This window comes from Thalassophryne amazonica, unplaced genomic scaffold (assembly GCF_902500255.1).
Source record: "Thalassophryne amazonica unplaced genomic scaffold, fThaAma1.1, whole genome shotgun sequence".
NCBI lineage: Eukaryota > Metazoa > Chordata > Actinopteri > Batrachoidiformes > Batrachoididae > Thalassophryne > Thalassophryne amazonica.
Window position 1 is genome coordinate 893667 of NW_022986238.1, and position 23914 is coordinate 917580.

At 41.3% G+C, this 23914-nt stretch overlaps 1 protein-coding gene across 2 annotated transcripts in view; it reads right to left on the bottom strand.

The window, feature by feature from the left end:
* Window positions 1–1477: 1477 nt before the first annotated feature.
* Window positions 1478–23914, bottom strand: part of tpst1 (tyrosylprotein sulfotransferase 1) — a 90018-nt gene continuing 67581 nt past the window's right edge. The window contains exons 3-5 of one of the 2 annotated variants that reach the window (XM_034165283.1): window positions 3156–3206; window positions 2740–2804; window positions 1483–2004 (exon numbers count right to left, since the gene is read on the bottom strand). In XM_034165283.1, the coding sequence (XP_034021174.1) occupies window positions 2769–2804; window positions 3156–3206 (87 nt within the window). In that variant the 3' untranslated portion in view covers window positions 1483–2004; window positions 2740–2768. Of the gene's footprint in view, window positions 2005–2739; window positions 2805–3155; window positions 3207–23914 lie in introns of both variants that reach the window. The other variant, XM_034165284.1, reaches the window with a different exon arrangement.

Genomic DNA, 23914 nt, shown 5'->3' on the forward strand with positions numbered 1-23914 from the left:
AGAGTTTCAGTCAGGTTTTGGAATTCATCATAGTACTATATAAAAAAATTGATTGATTGATTGATTGATTATACGCAGCTGGAGGACACAATAATCATCTATCAGCTAATTACCGCGACAGCCTGATGGTTACCCTTTAATAACCATGAACATATGCTTTTTTGTTCAGGTAACTGGAACAAATACCTTTTTTCTTAACGCATGTTGTGTTTAATAAACATGAACGTATGCTTTTTTTCTTCATGTAACTGGAACAATACTTATTTCTTAATGTTTTCCTTCATGTATGTTGTGTTTAATAAACATGAACAATTGCTTTTTCTCTGTGTGTGACTTTAATGAATGTAATAAAGCACATATTCTAAACCTTATACAGCCTGTGTTCTTTCCTATAATATTGTTGAAAAGGGTAAATTGTTTTTTCAAACAAGGTTTTTGTGAAAAACACTTACTGGCACCTTTTGCTCTAAAAAAAACCCATCTGGCCTGACACCCAGCCACCCTGCCGGGATAGTGACGGAGAAGAAACTTTGTTTTTTCCACCTTCATCACCTCGGGCGGCATCTCCGATCAGCGGGTTGTCCCGCAGTCCCTGATCGACTCCGGGTAATATCTTAAAAGAAACTGCAATCTATCGTGACTAAGAAATAAGCTTTGTTTTTCTGTCTTCAAACAAGCCCACTGTGAACAACCCCGTCATCAGGAATCTGGTGTAATAAACATTCAAGCTTCAACCAAGATTCAACTTCTCTACTATGTTAAGACCATCCGGCATGACACCCCCGCTGCGCAGGTCACACACACAAACACACACACACACACACACCACACAACAACACACACACACACACACCACACACACACACACACACACACAACACAGCAGCGTCTGCAAACAGGTATGACAGCCGTGGGGTCATGTTTCCGTGAGGAGCTCTATGCGTGGGTATTGACCGTCTTGCTGCAAAGACTTACAGCCGTTACAGCGAGAGACGGTTATTTTTAACCCTTCTTTAATTTAAGAATAAAAAACAGAAAAGGAGACGCATTAATTTAAGAATTAAAAAATATTAAGGGGTATAAAATATTCGTGTTTAATCAGTAAATTGAAGGAAAACCTCCCATAATTGTGCAAAGATACGGGTATTTTTTAAATCCTTCTTTAATTGAGGAATTAAAACCATAAAAGGCCGCACTTTAATTTAAGAATTAAAAAATATTAAAGGGGTATTAAATATTAGACAGTGATTTATGTTAATTATTTCAGAATTAGTTAATTCTTTAATACATTAAAAAGATCTAGGTATTTTTTAATCATTCTTTAATTCATGAAATAAAAGGACATTAAAATATTAGACCCGGGTGGGAGGGGAGGTAGGGCTTGGAGGCGGGACTTGGAGGCGGAGCTTGGGGCGGGGAGGTGCCAGGGGGCTGAGCTTGGAGGCGGGTTAGGGGCGGAGCTTAGGGGCAAGACAGTGACAGTTGATTTTGATGGCTGTGATGTCACAATGGGGCGGGGCTTAGGGGCGGGGGCATAGTGACAGTCAATCCTGATGGCTGTGATGTCATAAGGGGGCGGGGCTTAGTGACATAGTCCATTCTGATTGGCTGACAGGGCCATAAATCAGTTTTGACATAAGGTCGCTCAGTTTACTCTCTAACAGACCTCCCTTCCTGTGACCCCGGCGGTCTCGGATTCAGCTGTTTGTATCCCAGATGACATTTTTCAAGATGGACAGCATTTTTGAAAAATCTCAGTTGATGAAAGTGGTTGTTACCCCATGACGCACCACACAAAGGCATGAAAAAAAGTGAACATTATTGCATCTTCCAGAAGCTAAAGATTCATTCCGCTGCAGTTTCTTCCAACAGAATCAAATGACTGGTTGAATTTTTAAACTGTATGACATTAAAGGGCAACAGCTGTCCGTCCTGACAAGATGCGATCACATGACCACCTGAGTGTCTGACGGTGACACGGCTTCTTGTCGGCTGCACCACATCCTGAAATGAAACACCACAACAAACAAAATTATATCTGAAGAGTGATTGTAAAATACGTCAAACAACATAACCCAACCTACTTGTTGCCACGCCCACACTTCGTTTCACATATGGTCCGGACCCCGGCTCAACAACTCGCCTTTTCCCAAAGCTAAATTGATAAGTGTTATTCATGACGGTCACAGCTGACATCTTTCTATGACACCTGCTCGCCGTTTTTACCAAAGCAGCTGCACCGTACTGACGGCGAGTCGGCGGCATCCACTCGCCCGTTTTCCTGCTCACCTGTCTTCATAAACACAGCTGTGTGGATTCCGTGGTGCACTGGCGCTGGTCTGCCTTGTTTTGATGCACGCTGTATATGTCACACTCGGGTTTCTTTCAGCCGACACGTTACTCTGCGACACTCTGATCTTATAGAACATGGACGTGATGTTTGTGACTTTGCAGGTACTTTGAACCTGTGGACAGGATTTTGCCTCTGATCAAAGATGGAGGTCATCAAGGACAAATGTCCAGCCTCATGCTCACATGCAGGAAAGATGTCATCTTATATTTTACTGTTACTGAACACGACTCTTTAAAATCGGTGACTTTGAATGTGGGTGTGGCACAGCTGTGACCTTTTGATGCCATTCCATTTTTCAGCGGCGTGTTGTTGTATGTTAAGGACACATGATGGGTGATGAGTTCCACCATATTAAAGTAAAGCTGCATAAAGTCATGTGACTGTACCTGGAATGGCAGTGACAGAGCTCCGCCTCCTAACTGGGGTTTGGTTTCTCTGCAGATTTTTGAACCTGCAGGAACAAAACAGACGTGATGTGAAGACGTGGTGCCGGCATGTGACTCCATGAACCCTTTGTGGAAAAGGACGATAAAACCTGAACCCTGGACTTTGACCCAGAGTCTGTTATTCTGTTATCAGTCAGTTAAAACAAACAATGACACAACAACAGCAGCAGGGTTCACAGTGTGGATGGGAATAGAACCAAAAAAAAAAAAAAAAGCTTTGGTTAACAGAGCGTGGATTCTTTCCCACAGCCAGCAGGGGGCGGTCTTGATCACAGCAGTTTACAGACTGAAGGACCAAATGTCATAATAATAATAATCATTTTAAAACAAAGATTTGATAGGTGCTTTGATGTTACCTGTGATTGTTCTCTGAGGAATTCTGGGAGCTGAAATTCACCTTTAAACACCTGGAAAAAACAAAGACAGTTTCAGGGATCAGACCTGAGGAACACTGCTGCTGCAGGGGGCGCCCTAACCCCACAGAAGTGGAGGCGGAGCTACGGCTGAGTACTGCAATAATCAACTCCAAATAAACCAGTTATCAATCTTTGAGTGTCAGTCACAAAATGAAAAACATTCCAACAAATTTACTGGATGATCTCATTGAAATACAAGTTTAAAATGTAAAAGGGGGGGCTGGAGCTTATCCAGCAGACACAGGGTGAGAGGCGGGGCTAAATAAAAAAATCATCATCAGGTGCTGTGAGGAAGTGGGACTGGCAACAAGTCTGGGTCAATTAAGTCGACCTGCAGTGAACAGAACCGCCCACAGCTTCTGTGTTCTGGTACAGAAGGACACAGGTTTACCACTTATCCTGACGTGTCTCCTGAGGACACTCACTGTCCCCACACAGCGCCCCAGTGCGACCTCACACCAGCTGAAGCACGCTGACGTCACACCTCCACCCGGGAAAGACACTTATGTTCAAGTTTTAATACCTTTAGCGACCAAAGTAACAGACTTCTTCAGTTCTTAATGATGTTTGTTGTGTTTGGCTCCACCCGCCTGAGGAACAGGTCATCTGGCGACACAAACGCTAGCTCATAGGTCACGCCTACGTGTCCTGATTTGTGTTTTCTTTTTAACTAACCCAAAACCAACTAGATTAACAGCTGAAAGTAAAATCATCGTCTACATCAGAAATCAATGGAGGGGTAACGATTCTGACTTCATGATACCATTTTCATCACTTATCACTCACTCATATTCACCCACTACTCCAATTAAATTTTTTTTTTTTTTTTTTTACATAATGAGATGCAGACAAACAGACTTAAACATATTCCTTTATTTCTATAAACAGCACATATCTTCTTCTAAAAAGTGCAATTGAGAATTATTGAAAGTTATCAAATTTTTTTAAAACAAGTCCCACATCAAAATAACTCCTTGAGAAATAAAAGCAAATCAAATCAAATCAATTTTATTTATATAGCGCCAATCACAACAAACAGGCGCTTTATATTATAAGTCAAAGCCATACAATAATTACGGAAAACCCCAACGGTCAAAAACGAACCCCTGTGAGCAAGCACTTGGCGACAGTGGGAAGGAAAACTCCCTTTAAACAGGAAAGAAACCTCCAGCAGAACCAGGCTCAGGGAGGGGCAGTCTTCTGCTGGGACTGGTTGGGGCTGAGGAAGAGAACCAGGAAAAAGACATGCTGTGGAGGGGAGCAGAGATCAATCACTAATGATTAAATGCAGAGTGGTGCATACAGAGCAAAAAGAGAAAGAAACAGTGCATCATGGGAACCCCCCAGCAGTCTAAGTCTATAGCAGCATAACTAAGGGATGGTTCAGGGTCACCTGATCCAGCCCTAACTATAAGCTTTAGCAAAAAGGAAAGTTTTAAGCCTAATCTTAAAAGTAGAGAGGGTGTCTGTCTCCCTGATCTGAATTGGGAGCTGATTCCACAGGAGAGGAGCCTGAAAGCTGAAGGCTCTGCCTCCCATTCTACTCCTACAAACCCTAGGAACTACAAGTAAGCCTGCAGTCTGAGAGCGAAGCGCTCTATTGGGGTGATATGGTACTACGAGGTCCCTAAGATAAGATGGGACCTGATTATTCAAAACCTTATAAGTAAGAAGAAGAATTTTAAATTCTATTCTAGAATTAACAGGAAGCCAATGAAGAGAGGCCAATATGGGTGAGATATGCTCTCTCCTTCTAGTCCCCATCAGTACTCTAGCTGCAGCATTTTGAATTAACTGAAGGCTTTTCAGGGAACTTTTAGGACAACCTGATAATAATGAATTACAATAGTCCAGCCTAGAGGAAATAAATGCATGAATTAGTTTTTCAGCATCACTCTGAGACAAGACCTTTCTAATTTTAGAGATATTGCGCAAATGCAAAAAAGCAATTCAATTTCAATTTCAATTTTTTTTTTATATAGCGCCAAATCACAACAAACAGTTGCCCCAAGGCGCTTTATATTGTAAGGCAAGGCCATACAATAATGATGTAAAACCCCAAGCAGTCCTACATATTTGTTTAATATGCGCATTGAATGACATATCCTGATCAAAAATGACTCCAAGATTTCTCACAGTATTACTAGAGGTCAGGGTAATGCCATCCAGAGTAAGGATCTGGTTAGACACCATGTTTCTAAGATTTGTGGGGCAAAGTACAATAACTTCAGTTGTATCTGAGTTTAAAAGCAGGAAATTAGAGGTCATCCATGTCTTTATGTCTGTAAGACAATCCTGCAGTTTAGGTAATTTGTGTGTGTCCTCTGGCTTCATGGATAGATAAAGCTGGGTATCATCTGCGTAACAATGAAAATTTAAGCTGTGCTTTCTAATAATACTGCCTAAGGGAAGCATGTATAAAGTGAATAAAATTGGTCCTAGCACAGAACCTTGTGGAACTCCATAATTAACCTTAGTCTGTGACGAAGACTCCCCATTTACATGAACAAATTGTAATCTATTAGATAAATATGATTCAAACCACCGCAGCGCAGTGCCTTTAATACCTATGGCATGCTCTAATCTCTGTAATAAAATTTTATGGTCAATAGTATCAAAAGCAGCACTGAGGTCTAAGAGAACAAGCACAGAGATGAGTCCACTGTCTGAGGCCATAAGAAGATAATTTGTAACCTTCACTAATGCTGTTTCTGTACTATGATGAATTCTAAAACCTGACTGAAACTCTTCAAATAGACCATTCCTCTGCAGATGATCAGTTAAGCTGTTTTACAACTACCCTTTCAAGAATTTTTGAGAGAAAAGGAAGGTTGGAGATTGGCCTATAATTGGCTAAGATAGCTGGGTCAAGTGATGGCTTTTTAAGTAATGGTTTAATTACTGCCACCTTAAAAGCCTGTGGTACACAAGATAGATTGATCATATTTAAGATCGAAGCATTAATTAATGGTAGGGCTTCCTTGAGCAGCCTGGTAGGAATGGGGTCTAATAGACATGTTGATGGTTTGGAGGAAGTAACTAATGAAAATAACTCAGAACAATCGGAGAGAAAGAGTCTAACCAAATACCAGCATTACTTAAAGCAGCCAAAGATAACGATATGTCTTTGGGATGGTTATGAGTAATTTTTCCTCTAATAGTTAAAATTTTATTAGCAAAGAAAGTCATGAAGTCATTACTAGTTTAAGGTTAAGGGATACTCGGCTCAACAGAGCTCTGACTCTTTGTCAGCCTGGCTACAGTGCTGAAAAAGAAACCTGGGGTTGTTCTTATTTTCTTCAATTAGTGATGAGTAGTAAGATGTCCTAGCTTTTATGGAGGGCTTTTTTATAGAGCAACAGACTCTTTTTCCAGGCTAAGTGAAGATCTTCTAAATTAGTGAGACGCCATTTCCTCTCCAATTTACGGGTTATCTGCTTTAAGCTGCGAGTTTGTGAGTTATACCATGGAGTCAGGCACTTCTGATTTAGGTTCTCTTTTTCAGAGGAGCTACAGCATCCAAAGTTGTCCTCAAAGAGGATATAAAACTATTGACGAGATAATCTAGCTCACTCACAGAGTTTAGGTAGCTACTCTGCCCTGTGTTGGAATATGGCATTAGAGAACATAAAGAAGGAATCATATCCTTAAACCTAGTTACAGTGCTTTCTGAAAGACTTCTAGTGTAATGAAACTTATTCCCCACTGCTGGGTAGTCCATCAGAGTAAATGTAAATGTTATTAAGAAATGATCAGACAGAAGGGAGTTTTCAGGGAATACTGTTAAGTCTTCTATTTCCATACCATAAGTCAGAACAAGATCTAAAGTATGGTTAAAGTGGTGGGTGGACTCATTTACATTTTGAGCAAAGCCAATCGAGTCTATCAATAGATTAAATGCAGTGTTGAGGCTGTCATTCTCAGCATCTGTGTGGATGTTAAAATCGCCCACTATAATTATCTTATCTGAGCTAAGCACTAAGTCAGACAAAAGGTCCCAAAATTCACAGAGAAACTCACAGTAACGACCAGGTGGACAATAGATAACAACAAATAAAACTGGTTTTTGGGACTTCCAATTTGGATGGACAAGACTAAGAGTCAAGCTTTCAAATGAATTAAAACTCTGTCTGGGTTTTTGATTAATTAATAAGCTGGAGTGGAAGATTGCTGCTAATCCTCCGCCTCGGCCCGTGCTACGAGCATTCTGACAGTTAGTGTGACTCGGGGGTGTTGACTCATTTAAACTAACATATTCCTCCTGCTGTAACCAGGTTTCTGTAAGGCAGAATAAATCAATATGTTGATCAATTATTATATCATTTACTAACAGGGACTTAGAAGAGAGAGACCTAATGTTTAATAGACCACATTTAACTGTTTTAGTCTGTGGTGCAGTTGAAGGTGCTATAGTGACTGTGAGGAGGAAGCGTAGCCCTAAACAGAAGCCCCGTGTACACCGTCAACCCGTTCACATCTCTAACCGTTTTTCCCCACTCGACGATACACTCGCCGAGGATCAAACTCTGGTTATTGGCGACTGTTTTGAGAAATGTGAAGTTAGCAACACCAGCAACCATTGTCAATTGTCTTCCGGGGGCCAGAGCAGGCGACATCGAAGGACATTTGAAATTGCTGGCTAAGGCTAAGCGTAAATTTGGTAAGATTGTAATTCACGTCGGCAGTAATGACACTCGGTTACGCCAATCGAAGGTCACTAAAATTAACATTGAATCGGTGTGTAACTTTGCAAAAACAATGTCGGACTCTGTTGTTTTCTCTGGGCCCCTCCCCAATCAGACCGGGAGTGACATGTTTAGCCGCATGTTCTCCTTGAATTGCTGGCTGTCTGAGTGGTGTCCAAAAAATGAGGTGGGCTTCATTGATAATTGGCAAAGCTTCTGGGGAAAACCTGGTCTTGTTAGGAGAGACAGCATCCATCCCACTTTAGAGGGAGCAGCTCTCATTTCTAGAAATCTGGCCAATTTTTTGGGATCCTCCAAACTGTGACTGTCTAGCGTTGGGACCAGGAGGCAGAGCTGTGGTCTTATACACCTCTCTGCAGCTTCTCTCCCCCTGCCATCCCCTTATTACCCCATCCCCGTAGAGACGGTGCTGCTCCCAGACCACCAATAACTAGCAAAATCTATTTAAGCATAAAAATTCAAAAAGAAAAAATAATATCGCACCTTCAATTGCACCACAGACTAAAACAGTTAAATGTGGTCTATTAAACATTAGGTCTCTTTCTTCTAAGTCCCTGTTGGTAAATGATATAATAATTGATCAACGTATTGATTTATTCTGCCTAACAGAAACTTGGTTACAGCAGGATGAATATGTTAGTTTAAATGAGTCAACACCCCCGAGTCACACTAACTGTCAGAATGCTCGTAGCACGGGCCGGGGCGGAGGATTAGCAGCAATCTTCCATTCCAGCTTATTAATTAATCAAAAACCTAGACAGAGCTTTAATTCATTTGAAAGCTTGTCTCTTAGTCTTGTCCATCCAAATTGGAAGTCCCAAAAACCAGTTTTATTTGTTATTATCTATCGTCCACCTGGTCGTACTGTGAGTTTCTCTGTGAATTTTCAGACCTTTTGTCTGACTTAGTGCTTAGCTCAGATAAGATAATTATAGGGGCGATTTTAACATCCACACAGATGCTGAGAATGACAGCCTCAACACTGCATTTAATCTATTATTAGACTCTATTGGCTTTGCTCAAAAAGTAATGAGTCCACCCACCACTTTAATCACATTTTAGATCTTGTTCTGACTTATGGTATGGAAATAGAAGACTTAACAGTATTCCCTGAAAACTCCCTTTTGTCTGATCATTTTTTAATAACATTTACATTTACTCTGATGGACTACCCAGCAGTGGGGAATAAGTTCATTACACTAGAAGTCTTTCAGAAAGCGCTGTAACTAGGTTTAAGGATATGATTCCTTCTTTATGTTCTCTAATGTCATATACCAACACAGAGCAGAGTAGCTACCTAAACTCTGTAAGGGAGTTAGAGTATCTTGTCAATAGTTTTACATCCTTATTGAAGACAACTTTGGATGCTGTAGCTCCTCTGAAAAAGAGAGCTTTAAATCAGAAGTGTCTGACTCCGTGGTATAACTCACAAACTCGTAGCTTAAAGCAGATAACCCGTAAGTTGGAGAGGAAATGGCGTCGCACTAATTTAGAAGATCTTCACTTAGCCTGGAAAAAGAGTTTGTTGCTCTATAAGAAAGCCCTTCGTGAAGCTAGGACATCTTTCTACTCATCACTAATTGAAGAAAATAAGAACAACCCCAGGTTTCTTTTCAGCACTGTAGCCAGGCTGACAAAGAGTCAGAGCTCTATTGAGCTGAGTATTCCATTAACTTTAACTAGTAATGACTTCATGACTTTCTTTGCTAACAAAATTTTGACTATTAGAGAAAAAATTACTCATAACCATCCCAAAGATGTATCGTTATCTTTGGCTGCTTTCAGTGATGCCGGTATTTGGTTAGACTCTTTCTCTCCGATTGTTCTGTCTGAGTTATTTTCATTAGTTACTTCATCCAAACCATCAACATGCTTATTAGACCCCATTCCTGCCAGGCTGCTCAAGGAAGTCCTACCATTATTTAATGCTTCAATCTTAAATATGATCAATCTATCTTTGTTAGTTGGTTATGTACCACAGGCCTTTAAGGTGGCAGTAATTAAACCATTACTTAAAAAGCCATCACTTGACCCAGCTATCTTAGCTAATTATAGGCCAATCTCCAACCTTCCTTTTCTCTCAAAGATTCTTGAGAGGGTAGTTGTAAAACAGCTAACTGATCACCTGCAGAGGAATGGTCTATTTGAAGAGTTTCAGTCAGGTTTTAGAATTCATCATAGTACAGAAACAGCATTAGTGAAGGTTACAAATGATCTTCTTATGGCTTCGGACAGTGGACTTATCTCTGTGCTTGTTCTGTTGGACCTCAGTGCTGCTTTTGATACTGTTGACCATAAAATTTTATTACAGAGATTAGAGCATGTCATAGGTATTAAAGGCACTGCGCTGCGGTGGTTTGAATCATATTTGTCTAATAGATTACAGTTTGTTCATGTAAATGGGGAATCTTCTTCACAGACTAAAGTTAATTATGGAGTTCCACAAGGTTCTGTGCTAGGACCAATTTTATTCACTTTATACATGCTTCCCTTGGGCAGTATTATTAGACGGTATTGCTTAAATTTTCATTGTTACGCAGATGATACCCAGCTTTATCTATCCATGAAGCCAGAGGATACACACCAATTAGCTAAACTGCAGGATTGTCTTACAGACATAAAGACATGGATGACCTCTAATTTCCTGCTTTTAAACTCAGATAAAACTGAAGTTATTGTACTTGGCCCCACAAATCTTAGAAGCATGGTGTCTAACCAGATCGTTACTCTGGATGGCATTTCCCTGATCTCTGGTAATACTGTGAGAAATCTTGGAGTTATTTTTGATCAGGATATGTCATTCAAAGCGCATATTAAACAAATATGTAGGACTGCCTTTTTGCATTTACGCAATATCTCTAAAATCAGAAAGGTCTTGTCTCAGAGTGATGCTGAAAAACTAATTCATGCATTTATTTCCTCTAGGCTGGACTATTGTAATTCATTATTATCAGGTTGTCCTAAAAGTTCCCTAAAAAGCCTTCAGTTGGTTCAGAATGCTGCAGCTAGAGTACTGACGGGGACTAGCAGGAGAGAGCATATCTCACCCGTGTTGGCCTCCCTTCATTGGCTTCCTGTTAATGCTAGAATAGAATTTAAAATTCTTCTTCTTACTTATAAGGTTTTGAATAATCAGGTCCCATCTTATCTTAGGGACCTCGTAGTACCATATTACCCCATTAGAGCGCTTCGCTCTCAGACTGCGGGCTTACTTGTAGTTCCTAGGGTTTGTAAGAGTAGAATGGGAGGCAGAGCCTTCAGCTTTCAGGCTCCTCTCCTGTGGAACCAGCTCCCAATTCAGATCAGGGAGACAGATACCCTCTCTACTTTTAAGATTAGGCTTAAAACTTTCCTTTTCGCTAAGGCTTATAGTTAGGGCTGGATCGGGTGACCCTGGACCATCCCTTGGTTATGTTGCTTTAGACGTAGACTGTGGGGGGGTTCCCATGATGCACTGTTTCTTTCTCTTTTTGCTCCGTATGCATCACTCTGCATTTAATCATTAGTGATCGATCTCTTTTTCCTGGTTCTCTCCCTCAGCCCCAACCAGTCTCAGCAGAAGACTGCCCCTCCCTGAGCCTGGTTCTGCTGGAGGTTTCTTCCTGTTAAAAGGGAGTTTTTCCTTCCCACTGTGGCCAAGTGCTTGCTCATAGGGGGTCGTTTTGACCGTTGGGGTTTTTCATGATTGTTGTATGGCCTTGCCTTGCAATGTGGAGCGCCTTGGGGCAACTGTTTGTTGTGATTTGGCGCTATATAAGAAACAAGTTGATTGATTGATTGATTGATATTATTTTTTCTTCTTGAATTTTTATGCTTAAATAGATTTTTGCTGGTTATTGGTGGTCTGGGAGCAGGCACCATCTCTACGGGGATGGGGTAATGAGGGGATGGCAGGGGGAGAGAAGCTGCAGAGAGGTAAGACTACAAGTCTGCTTCCTGGTCCCAACCCTGGATAGTCATGGTTTGGAGGATTTAAGAAAATTGGCCAGATTTCTAGAAATGAGAGCTGCTCCATCCAAAGTGGGATGGATGCCGTCTCTCCTAACAAGACCAGGTTTTCCCCAGAAGCTTTGCCAATTATCAATGAAGCCCACCTCATTTTTTGGACACCACTCAGACAGCCAGCAATTCAAGGAGAACATGCGGCTAAACATGTCACTCCTGGTCCGATTGGGGAGGGGCCCAGAGAAAACTACAGAGTCCGACATTGTTTTTGCAAAGTTACACACCGATTCAATATTAATTTTAGTGACCTCCGATTGGCATAACCGGGTGTCATTACTGCTGACGTGAATTACAATCTTACCAAATTTACGCTTAGCCTTAGCCAGCAGTTTCAAATTTCCTTCAATGTCGCCTGCTCTGGCCCCCGAAAGACATTTGACTATGGTTGCTGGTGTCGCTAACTTCACATTTCTCAAAACAGAGTCACCAATAACCAGAGTTTGTTCCTTGGCGGGTGTGTCGTCGAGTGGGGAAAAACGGTTAGAGATGTGAACAGGTTGGCGGTGTACACGGGGCTTCCGTTTAGGACTACGCTTCCTCCTCACAGTCACCCAGTCGGCCTGCTTTCCCGGCTGCTCGGGATCTGCCGGAGGGGAACTAACGGCAGCTAAGCTACCTTGGTCCGCACCGACTACAGGGGCCTGGCTAGCTGTAGAATTTTCCACGGTGTGGAGCCGAGTCTCCAATTCGCCCAGCCTGGCCTCCAAAGCTACGAATAAGCTACACTTATTACAAGTACCATTACTGCTAAAGGAGGCCGAGGAATAACTAAACATTTCACACCCAGAGCAGAAAAGTGCGGGAGAGACAGGAGAAGCCGCCATGCTAAACCGGCTAAGAGCTAGTAGCTGCGCTAAGCTAGCGGATTCCTAAAACACACAAAGTGAATAATGTGTAAATAATTTATAAGTGATTCAGCAGAGGGAGTGCTTTAGTGGCACGTGAAGATTACACTGTGAAATAAATCGTTACCTAGTTAACTAGATCAATCTAACTGCGCAGATTAAACAGTTAACAGATACACCAAAACACCGCTGTGCTCCGGAACAGGAAGTGATACAATACCGCAGTGAGAGCCAACCACCAGTAGAGGCACCAGTTTGATGGCGAACACATGGCGTTTTGAACATAACGCATCCTGAAACAAGATGATTTTGAACACTCACTCATCTTCAACCGCTTATCTGGATCAGCTCGCAGGGGACCCCAGACTACCCTTTCCCGGGCCACAATGACCACCTCTGACTGCATGCCCAGGCCAGTATGGAAATATAATCTCTCCACCTGGTCCTGGGTAGAGCTGGAACAACTAATCGAATTAATCAATTAAAATCAATTATTAAAATAGTTGTCAACTAATTTAGTCATCAATTAGTTGCTAAATAACTTTGTTTTACCACAAATGTTTCCTTTCTTCCATATAATCAACCGAGCTTTGCTTTGAATCTTGAACCAATAAAGGAGTGCTTTGAGCTGCTCCTTTGTTGGTTTCATTTGTTTTATTTCACTTTATCTTACTTTTTCTCCACTAAAACCCTAAAGAGCATATGTCTGTGAGGAATATTTACCTTTTTATGTTAAACTGACCTGTTATGGTCTTCTGAAACAGTTGATAGATGTATTTTATGCTAACGCATTAGCATGTCTATAGCATTTTCAATGTTAAAGTTAGCATTAAGCTGCTGGCATTTTAGCATGTTTGTGCATTTGTTTTCTGTATTGGTTGTAATAATGCTACAATACAACTTTAGAGAAAGAGACATGAGTCACGTATGTCATTGTGAAATGACCACATAGTTATCCAGAGAATGTTGTACATATAATGAGTCGGGCTACAGTTTTTGATTTAGGTTTTATAGTTAACTGGTTATGCTAATTGCTCATTTGCAGCAACAAAAATACCTCTTTTTTCACCATATATTTTATAACATTTATATGTTTCAATGTTGTTTTATGGCAACTCAGCACTTTGATAAAGCAACGCCATTTGAAATAATTATTTTTGTTCTTTATTATAAACTTTTATTCTTTATTATTTTATATTTTAACAGCCAAGGGACATTTGAGGATTTGTTGATTTTCAAGTATTTTAAGTTTTCAAATAATGTTCTGTTGTTAAATAAAGTGATGGAAGGAGAGAAAAATTGTTTCCCTGGCACATTTTTTAAAAATTCCCCGCTAATCCGATTAACTGATTAATCGTATCAAAACCCCATCAGATTCATCGATGATCCAAATAATCGTTTGTTGCAGCCCTAGTCCTGGGTCTTCCCTGGGGTCTCCTCCCAGGTGGACACGTGCCTGGAACACCTCCCTTGGGAGGTGCCCAGGAGGCATCCTTACCAGATGCCCGAACCACCTCAGAAATGTGGCAGGAGCGGGGTTTGAACTGGGAACCTTCCACCCTGAAACCAAGTGCAGTATGCATGCTTGGTCACCTCCCCTGCCATCACAACTCTTAATTTGTCAGTGACGCAGCTGAAGCGTTTAAATCCTGTTTCACTGTTACGGGTACGAGACAGGATGAAAAAGGATTCACAGGAATGGCTCCTTCTTCTGTTCACATTCTGCACTTTTCTTTCTTTGTGTTTGTGATTTTGGACTGATGTAGGAAGTTTGGTTGCTGTAGGTTTTGGAGCTCCAGATCCCTTTAGGGGAGAAAATAAAAACCTCACTGACCTCATCTCATTTTATCTGAATCAACCTGAACACATGATCCTGGATCCTGTTTCTTTGGTTAATGGTCTGAGTCCTGAGTTCAGACAAATGCTGACCATCCAGTGACAGGAAAGTGGGCCAAAGGTCAGCGTCTCTGGAAGACGTCACTGAAACACTAAACGTCTGGCTCCGGACTCGGACTGAGTGGAATCTGGATTCTGAGGCTGGAGTGTGTTTCTGATTTCTGCCTGAGTGTCATTTTACAGCGTTTCTCAGACTCCAAACCTGAACCAGAACAGCAGGAACACCGAGATCGCGCTCGTCTATCACACTGCTGTCCATGTCCAACCAAGCTCAGGCGTGATGGGACACCAAAGACAGAGAACTTGTTCCCGACCGCCCTCATACAAATACTGTGAATATTTATAATACGCTAAACTCAATACTACTAAATATGTCAACGGGGCCACAAACTGTCCTCATTTAGCATCAGATCCTCCTGTCCTGTAAAATTCACTTTGGAAACACAGTGTCTCCAGCAGAGACCGACTGACAAATGGGTCCATTCTGAGAAACTGGAGACTTAGATGCATTCAGACTTCAAAACCTGTTCATGGTGTCAGACGTGGCGCTGAAAAACATGTAGACCAGACTGACAAAGAGAATAAAGGGATTAAAACCTAGACAACAGATCAAAGGAACACGTAGCTTTGTTCAGTCCCAGAGACACACCTGCTAACAACCTATGGTAGCAACCAAACACAATGCTAACAACGCCACCAAACACGGTACAAAACAGACAACAGAACACAGAAACTAAAACAGAATTAAACCACAGACAAAAAGTGTGACTGGGAAAATATAACTAATTTCTGCTGGCAAACTGAGCCTTCTGAAACACTGCATTTCAAACGTGAAATGAAGACATGCCAACCCTAACCCAAACCTGCTGTCTGTAATTACCCAATGCTACCAAGTAATAAATAATATTTACCATTACTCAATTAATACTTGAAAGAATAACGATGACTCCTTTTCTTGGCTGGACCACACATTTAGCAACATGTTTTACAGTATAACAAGTTATACAAGACTGAGAGAATGAGATTATCCATGACTAACTAGTGGGAACACACACAAGTCAGGGTAGAGTTAGACCTTGTGAAGCACTTTGGGGTGGCTTATGTAACTAATGTTAACCTTACCAGCCCCCGGAGCAAGCACATAAGTCAGGAAGAAACTACAAGCAGACCAGACCCAGAGGGGCGACCATCAACTCAATCAATCAATCAACTTTTTTTTATATAGCGCCAAATCACAACAAACAGTTGCCCCAAGGCGTTTTATATTGTAAGGCAAGGCCATACAATAATTATGTAAAACCCCAACGGTCAAAACGACCCCCTGTGAGCAAGCACTTGGTGACAGTGGGAAGGAAAAACTCCCTTTTAACAGGAAGAAACCTCCAGCAGAACCAGGCTCAGGGAGGGGCAGTCTTCTGCTGGGACTGAGGGAGAGAACCAGGAAAAAGACATGCTGTGGAGGGGAGCAGAGATCGATCACTAATGATTAAATGCAGAGTGGTGCATACAGAGCAAAAAGAGAAAGAAAGTGCATCATGGGAACCCCCCAGCAGTCTACGTCTATAGCAGCATAACTAAGGGATGGTTCAGGGTCACCTGATCCAGCCCTAACTATAAGCTTTAGCAAAAAGGAAAGTTTTAAGCCTAATCTTAAAAGTAGAGAGGGTGTCTGTCTCCCGGATCTGAATTGGGAGCTGGTTCCACAGGAGAGGAGCCTGAAAGCTGAAGGCTCTGCCTCCCATTCTACTCTTACAAACCCTAGGAACTACAAGTAAGCCTGCAGTCTGAGAGCGAAGCGCTCTATTGGGGTGATATGGTACTACGAGGTCCCTAAGATAAGATGGGACCTGATTATTCAAAACCTTATAAGTAAGAAGAAGAATTTTAAATTCTATTCTAGAATTAACAGGAAGCCAACGAAGAGAGGCCAATATGGGTGAGATATGCTCTCTCCTTCTAGTCCCCGTCAGTACTCTAGCTGCAGCATTTTGAATTAACTGAAGGCTTTTTAGGGAACTTTTAGGACAACCTGATAATAATGAATTACAATAGTCCAGCCTAGAGGAAATAAATGCATGAATTAGTTTTTCAGCATCACTCTGAGACAAGACCTTTCTGATTTTAGAGATATTGCGTAAATGCAAAAAAGCAGTCCTACATATTTGTTTAATATGCGCTTTGAATGACATATCCTGATCAAAAATGACTCCAAGATTTCTCACAGTATTACTAGAGGCCAGGGCAATGCCATCCAGAGTAAGGATCTGGTTAGACACCATGTTTCTAAGATTTGTGGGGCCAAGTACAATAACTTCAGTTTTATCTGAGTTTAAAAGCAGGAAATTAGAGGTCATCCCTGTCTTTATGTCTGTAAGACAATCCTGCAGTTTAGCTAATTGGTGTGTGTCCTCTGGCTTCATGGATAGATAAAGCTGGGTATCATCTGCGTAACAATGAAAATTTAAGCAATACCGTCTAATAATACTACCTAAGGGAAGCATGTATAAAGTGAATAAAATTGGTCCTAGCACAGAACCTTGTGGAACTCCATAATTAACCCTAGTCTGTGAAGAAGATTCCCCATGTACATGAACAAATTGTAATCTATTAGACAAATATGATTCAAACCACCGCAGCGCAGTGCCTTTAATACCTATGGCATGTTCTAATCTCTGTAATAAAATTTTATGGTCAACAGTATCAAAAGCAGCACTGAGGTCTAACAGAACAAGCACAGAGATGAGTCCACTGTCCCGAGGCCATAAGAAGATCATTTGTAACCTTCACTAATGCTGTTTCTGTACTATGATGAATTCTAAAACCTGACTGAAACTCTTCAAATAGACCATTCCTCTGCAGATGATCAGTTAGCTGTTTTACAACTACCCTTTCAAGAATTTTTGAGAGAAAAGGAAGGTTGGAGATTGGCCTATAATTAGCTAAGATAGCTGGGTCAAGTGATGGCTTTTTAAGTAATGGTTTAATTACTGCCACCTTAAAAGCCTGTGGTACATAGCCAACTAACAAAGATAGATTGATCATATTTAAGATCGAAGCATTAAATAATGGTAGGGCTTCCTTGAGCAGCCTGGTAGGAATGGGGTCTAATAAACATGTTGATGGTTTGGATGAAGTAACTAATGAAAATAACTCAGACAGAACAATCGGAGAGAAAGAGTCTAACCAAATACCGGCATCACTGAAAGCAGCCAAAGATAACGATACGTCTTTGGGATGGTTATGAGTAATTTTTTCTCTAATAGTTAAAATTTTGTTAGCAAAGAAAGTCATGAAGTCATTACTAGTTAAAGTTAAAGGAATACTCATCTCAATAGAGCTCTGACTCTGTCAGCCTGGCTACAGTGCTGAAAAGAAACCTGGGGTTGTTCTTATTTTCTTCAATTAGTGATGAGTAGAAAGATGTCCTAGCTTTACGGAGGGCTTTTTTATAGAGCAAAAGACTCTTTTTCCAGGCTAAGTGAAGATCTTCTAAATTAGTGAGACGCCATTTCCTCTCCAACTTACGGGTTATCTGCTTTAAGCTACGAGTTTGTGAGTTATACCACGGAGTCAGGCACTTCTGATTTAAAGCTCTCTTTTTCAGAGGAGCTACAGCATCCAAAGTTGTCTTCAATGAGGATGTAAAACTATTGACGAGATACTCTATCTCACTTACAGAGTTTAGGTAGCTACTCTGCACTGTGTTGGTATATGGCATTAGAGAACATAAAGAAGGAATCATATCCTTAAACCTAGTTACAGCGCTTTCTGAAAGACTTCTAGTGTAATGAAACTTATTCCCCACTGCTGGGTAGTCCATCAGAGTAAATGTTATTAAGAAATGATCAGACAGCAGGGAGTTTTCAGGGAATACTGTTAAGTCTTCTATTTCCATACCATAAGTCAGAACAAGATCTAAGATATGATTAAAGTGGTGGGTGGACTCATTTACTTTTTGAGCAAAGCCAATAGAGTCTAATAATAGATTAAATGCAGTGTTGAGGCTGTCATTCTCAGCATCTGTGTGGATGTTAAAATCGCCCACTATAATTATCTTATCTGAGCTAAGCACTAAGTCAGACAAAAGGTCTGAAAATTCACAGAGAAACTCACAGTAACGACCAGGTGGACGATAGATAATAACAAATAAAACTGGTTTTTGGGACATCCAATTTGGATGGACAAGACTAAGAGTCAAGCTTTCAAATGAATTAAAGCTCTGTCTGGGTTTTTGATTAATTAATGAGCTGGAATGGAAGATTGCTGCTAATCCTCCGCCCCGGCCCGTGCTACGAGCATTCTGACAGTTAGTGTGATTCGGGGGTGTTGACTCATTTAAACTAACATATTCATCCTGCTGTAACCAGGTTTCTGTAAGGCAGAATAAATCAATATGTTGATCAATTATTATATCATTTACCAACAGGGACTTAGAAGAGAGAGACCTAATGTTTAATAGACCACATTTAACTGTTTTAGTCTGTGGTGCAGTTGAAGGTGCTATATTATTTTTTCTTTTTGAATTTTTATGCTTAAATAGATTTTTGCTGGTTATTGGTGGTCTGGGAGCAGGCACCGTCTCTACGGGGATGGGGTAATGAGGGGATGGCAGGGGGAGAGAAGCTGCAGAGAGGTGTGTAAGACTACAACTCCTGGTCCCAACCCTGGATAGTCACGGTTTGGAGGATTTAAGAAAATTGGCCAGATTTCTAGAAATGAGAGCTGCTCCATCCAAAGTGGGATGGATGCCGTCTCTCCTAACAAGACCAGGTTTTCCCCAGAAGCTTTGCCAATTATCTATGAAGCCCACCTCATTTTTTGGACACCACTCAGACAGCCAGCAATTCAAGGAGAACATGCGGCTAAACATGTCACTCCCGGTCCGATTGGGGAGGGGCCCAGAGAAAACTACAGAGTCTGACATTGTTTTTGCAAAGTTACACACCGATTTAATGTTAATTTTAGTGACCTCCGATTGGCGTAACCGGGTGTCATTACTGCCGACGTGAATTACAATCTTACCAAATTTACGCTTAGCCTTAGCCAGCAGTTTCAAATTTCCTTCAATGTCGCCTGCTCTGGCCCCCGGAAGACAATTGACTATGGTTGCTGGTGTCGCTAACTTCACATTTCTCAAAACAGAGTCGCCAATAACCAGAGTTTGATCCTCGGCGGGTGTGTCGCCGAGTGGGGAAAAACGGTTAGAAATGTGAACGGGTTGGCGGTGTACACGGGGCTTCTGTTTAGAACTACGCTTCCTCCTCACAGTCACCCAGTCGGCCTGCTTTCCCGGCTGCTCGGGATCTGCCAGGGGGTAACTAACGGCGGCTAAGCTACCTTGGTCCGCACCGACTACAGGAGCCTGGCTAGCTGTAGAATTTTCCACGGTGCGGAGCCGAGTCTCCAATTCGCCCAGCCTGGCCTCCAAAGCTACGAATAAGCTACACTTATTACAAGTACCATTACTGCTAAAGGAGGCCGAGGAATAACTAAACATTTCACACCCAGAGCAGAAAAGTGCGGGAGAGACAGGAGAAGCCGCCATGCTAAATCGGCTAAGAGCTAGTAGCTGCGCTAAGCTAGCGGATTCCTAAAAACACGCAAAGTGAATAATGTGTAAATAATTTAGAGGTGATTCAGCAGAAGGAGTGCTTTAGTTAAGGCACGTAAAGATTACACTGGGAAACAAATCGTAATCTAGATAACTAGATCAATCTAACTGCGCAGATTAAACAGCTAACAGATACAGAAAAACACCGCTGTGCTCCGGAACAGGAAGTGATACAGTACCGCAGTGAGAGCCAACCACCAGTAGAGGCCAGTAGAGATCAACTGACCAAACTAAGAATAACAATCAATGAATGAAATACAACAAAGACTTATGACATTTGCAAACAAAGATTTATGTTCTTATTTAAAGTCCCAGAGAAGACATTCAGTTGGCAGTGTGACCCTCAGTTCATCTCTAAATTATAGCATCCAGTGACTTCAAATTAGGGGTGCGCGGCATATGCAGTAGACGGTATAAATTATATAAATCTGGCCGACGATACAAGATTTTAATTGTATTGCACTATCGCGGTAATGCGTGTTAATGGACTGAAGGTGGCAGCAATGCAACACTAAGGATGCCGGCTGCCGTTAAACACCACAGAAGAGAAAGAAGAATGTTGATAACGCTACCTCTCGTAGCCAGAACGGTTTCCCCACACACTCTACAGAGTTTGCTGCTGCTTGGCACCTTAAATCTGAACCAAGTCCAAATAATGGATGTTGCACCTTTCTTTTTCACCAGCTCCCCCCTTTCTCTTTCAGCCATGTTTAATCAAAATGAGGATTATGCGTTGCAGCCAGTTGCAACTTGTGACTCTAATGTCTGCAGGTTGGAGAAACCAAAGCATTTTGAACCACTGAAGAAATATGAAGCAATTGATACAGTTGATACAATTAAACATGGCGACATCTGCTGGCCAATCTTCAACATAGCCCTTGCATGGAACAATAAAGGGCAAGATGTCATGAAACAGTCAGGTGCTGTTATGTATGTTTAATAACAAAGGTTCTATGTGCATCTTGAAATTTTGACTATTTTCTTTTAAACGACATTAATAATATACTTGTGTTATCTTTTCTCTCAAAGATTCTTGAGAGGGTAGTTGTAAAACAGCTAACTGATCACCTGCAGAGGAATGGTCTATTTGAAGAGGTTCAGTCAGGTTTTAGAATTCATCATAGTACAGAAACAGCATTAGTGAAGGTTACAAATGATCTTCTTATGGCTTCGGACAGTGGACTTATCTCTGTGCTTGTTCTGTTGGACCTCAGTGCTGCTTTTGATACTGTTGACCATAAAATTTTATTACAGAGATTAGAGCATGTCATAGGTATTAAAGGCACTGCGCTGCGGTGGTTTGAATCATATTTGTCTAATAGATTACAGTTTGTTCATGTAAATGGGGAATCTTCTTCACAGACTAAAGTTAATTATGGAGTTCCACAAGGTTCTGTGCTAGGACCAATTTTATTCACTTTATACATGCTTCCCTTAGGCAGTATTATTAGACGGTATTGCTTAAATTTTCATTGTTACGCATATGATACCCAGCTTTATCTATCCATGAAGCCAGAGGACACACACCAATTAGCTAAACTGCAGGATTGTCTTACAGACATAAAGACATGGATGACCTCTAATTTCCTGCTTTTAAACTCAGATAAAACTGAAGTTATTGTACTTGGCCCCACAAATCTTAGAAGCATGGTGTCTAACCAGATCTTTACTCTGGATGGCATTACCCTGACCTCTAGTAATACTGTGAGAAATCTTGGAGTCATTTTTGATCAGGATATGTCATTCAAAGCGCATATTAAACAAATATGTAGGACTGCCTTTTTGCATTTACGCAATATCTCTAAAATCAGAAAGGTCTTGTCTCAGAGTGATGCTGAAAAACTAATTCATGCATTTATTTCCTCTAGGCTGGACTATTGTAATTCTTTATTATCAGGTTGTCCTAAAAGTTCCCTAAAAAGCCTTCAGTTAATTCAAAATGCTGCAGCTAGAGTACTGACGGGGACTAGAAGGAGAGAGCATATCTCACCCGTGTTGGCCTCTCTTCATTGGCTTCCTGTTAATTCTAGAATAGAATTTAAAATTCTTCTTCTTACTTATAAGGTTTTGAATAATCAGGTCCCATCTTATCTTAGGGACCTCATAGTACCATATCACCCTAATAGAGCGCTTCGCTCTCAGACTGCAGGCTTACTTGTAGTTCCTAGGGTTTGTAAGAGTAGAATGGGAGGCAGAGCCTTCAGCTTTCAGGCTCCTCTCCTGTGGAACCAGCTCCCAATTCAGATCAGGGAGACAGATACCCTCTCTACTTTTAAGATTAGGCTTAAAACTTTCCTTTTCGCTAAGGCTTATAGTTAGGGCTGGATCGGGTGACCCTGGACTATCCCTTGGTTATGCTGCTTTAGACGTAGACTGTGGGGGGGTTCCCATGATGCACTGTTTCTTTCTCTTTTTGCTCTGTATGCATCACTCCGCATTTAATCATTAGTGATCGATCTCTGCCCCCCTCCACAGCATGTCTTTTTCCTGGTTCTTTCCCTCAGCCCCAACCAGTCTCAGCAGAAGACTGCCCCTCCCTGAGCCTGGTTCTGCTGGAGGTTTCTTCCTGTTAAGAGGGAGTTTTTCCTTCCCACTGTTGCCAAGTGTTTGCTCACAGGGGGTCGTTTTGACCGTTGGGGTTTTTCATAATTATTGTATGGCCTTGCCTTACAATATAAAGCGCCTTGAAGTTGAGTTGAGTTAATGGGATTGTGGCATCATAAAATACTGTCTGTAATAGAGATTCTGTCATATGAAGACACATTTTGTCCAGCTTCTAAAGAATTGGATAAACAGCAGTTTGGGAGTTTGGTTTTCCTCAGGGTCTAATCTAACCTGTTCTGAAGTAGTTCTATTATAATTTATATATTGTGATATATCATTATTGCAAGAACCTGCGATGGATATCACAATATGGATTTTAGGCCATATCACCCACCCCTACTTCAAATATCATGTGGTCAGGCAGGGGACCACCTGGTACTACAACTGGTACAACAACTCAGACACTGTTTCTCAGCAGCAAAGTACCAGAATAATAGACAGGATACTAATGCAGTTGCAGGCTGCTAGCCAACCTCTGTACCACTTCATCATGAAGCTGAAGAACTGGAGATAGTAAGTCCCTTCGGCTGCTCCCTCGTTTGCACTTGGGGTCGCCACAGCAAATCCAAGGTGGATCTGCATGTTGAATTGGCACAAGTTCTGGAGATACAACATGTAAAACATGCACTGTGCACAATTTCTCCAATCACAGCCACAGAAGCTTGGAACAACTTCTGGGTTGTCTGGGTGTCTTGGTGGCTTTCCTCACTCTTCTCCATCTTGCACAGACACTCAGTTTTTGAGAACTGTCTACTCCACACAGATTTACTACAGAGTGTCATACTTTTTGTATTTCTACATAACTGATGAAAATAAAGTCCAAAACATATTCAATGACTTGGAAATGTTCATGTATCCATCCCCTGACTTGTCTGAAGAAAACTGGCAATTAAAGTGATTATTTACAGGTATTATACCAAAGGGGCTGATTATCATCTTGGCTTTTATATTTTTAATTAATTTATATCAGGTTGGAGAGATTTACTTTCAGTTTGAGTTTAAGTAAGATAATTTTAGAAATTTTTATACTGA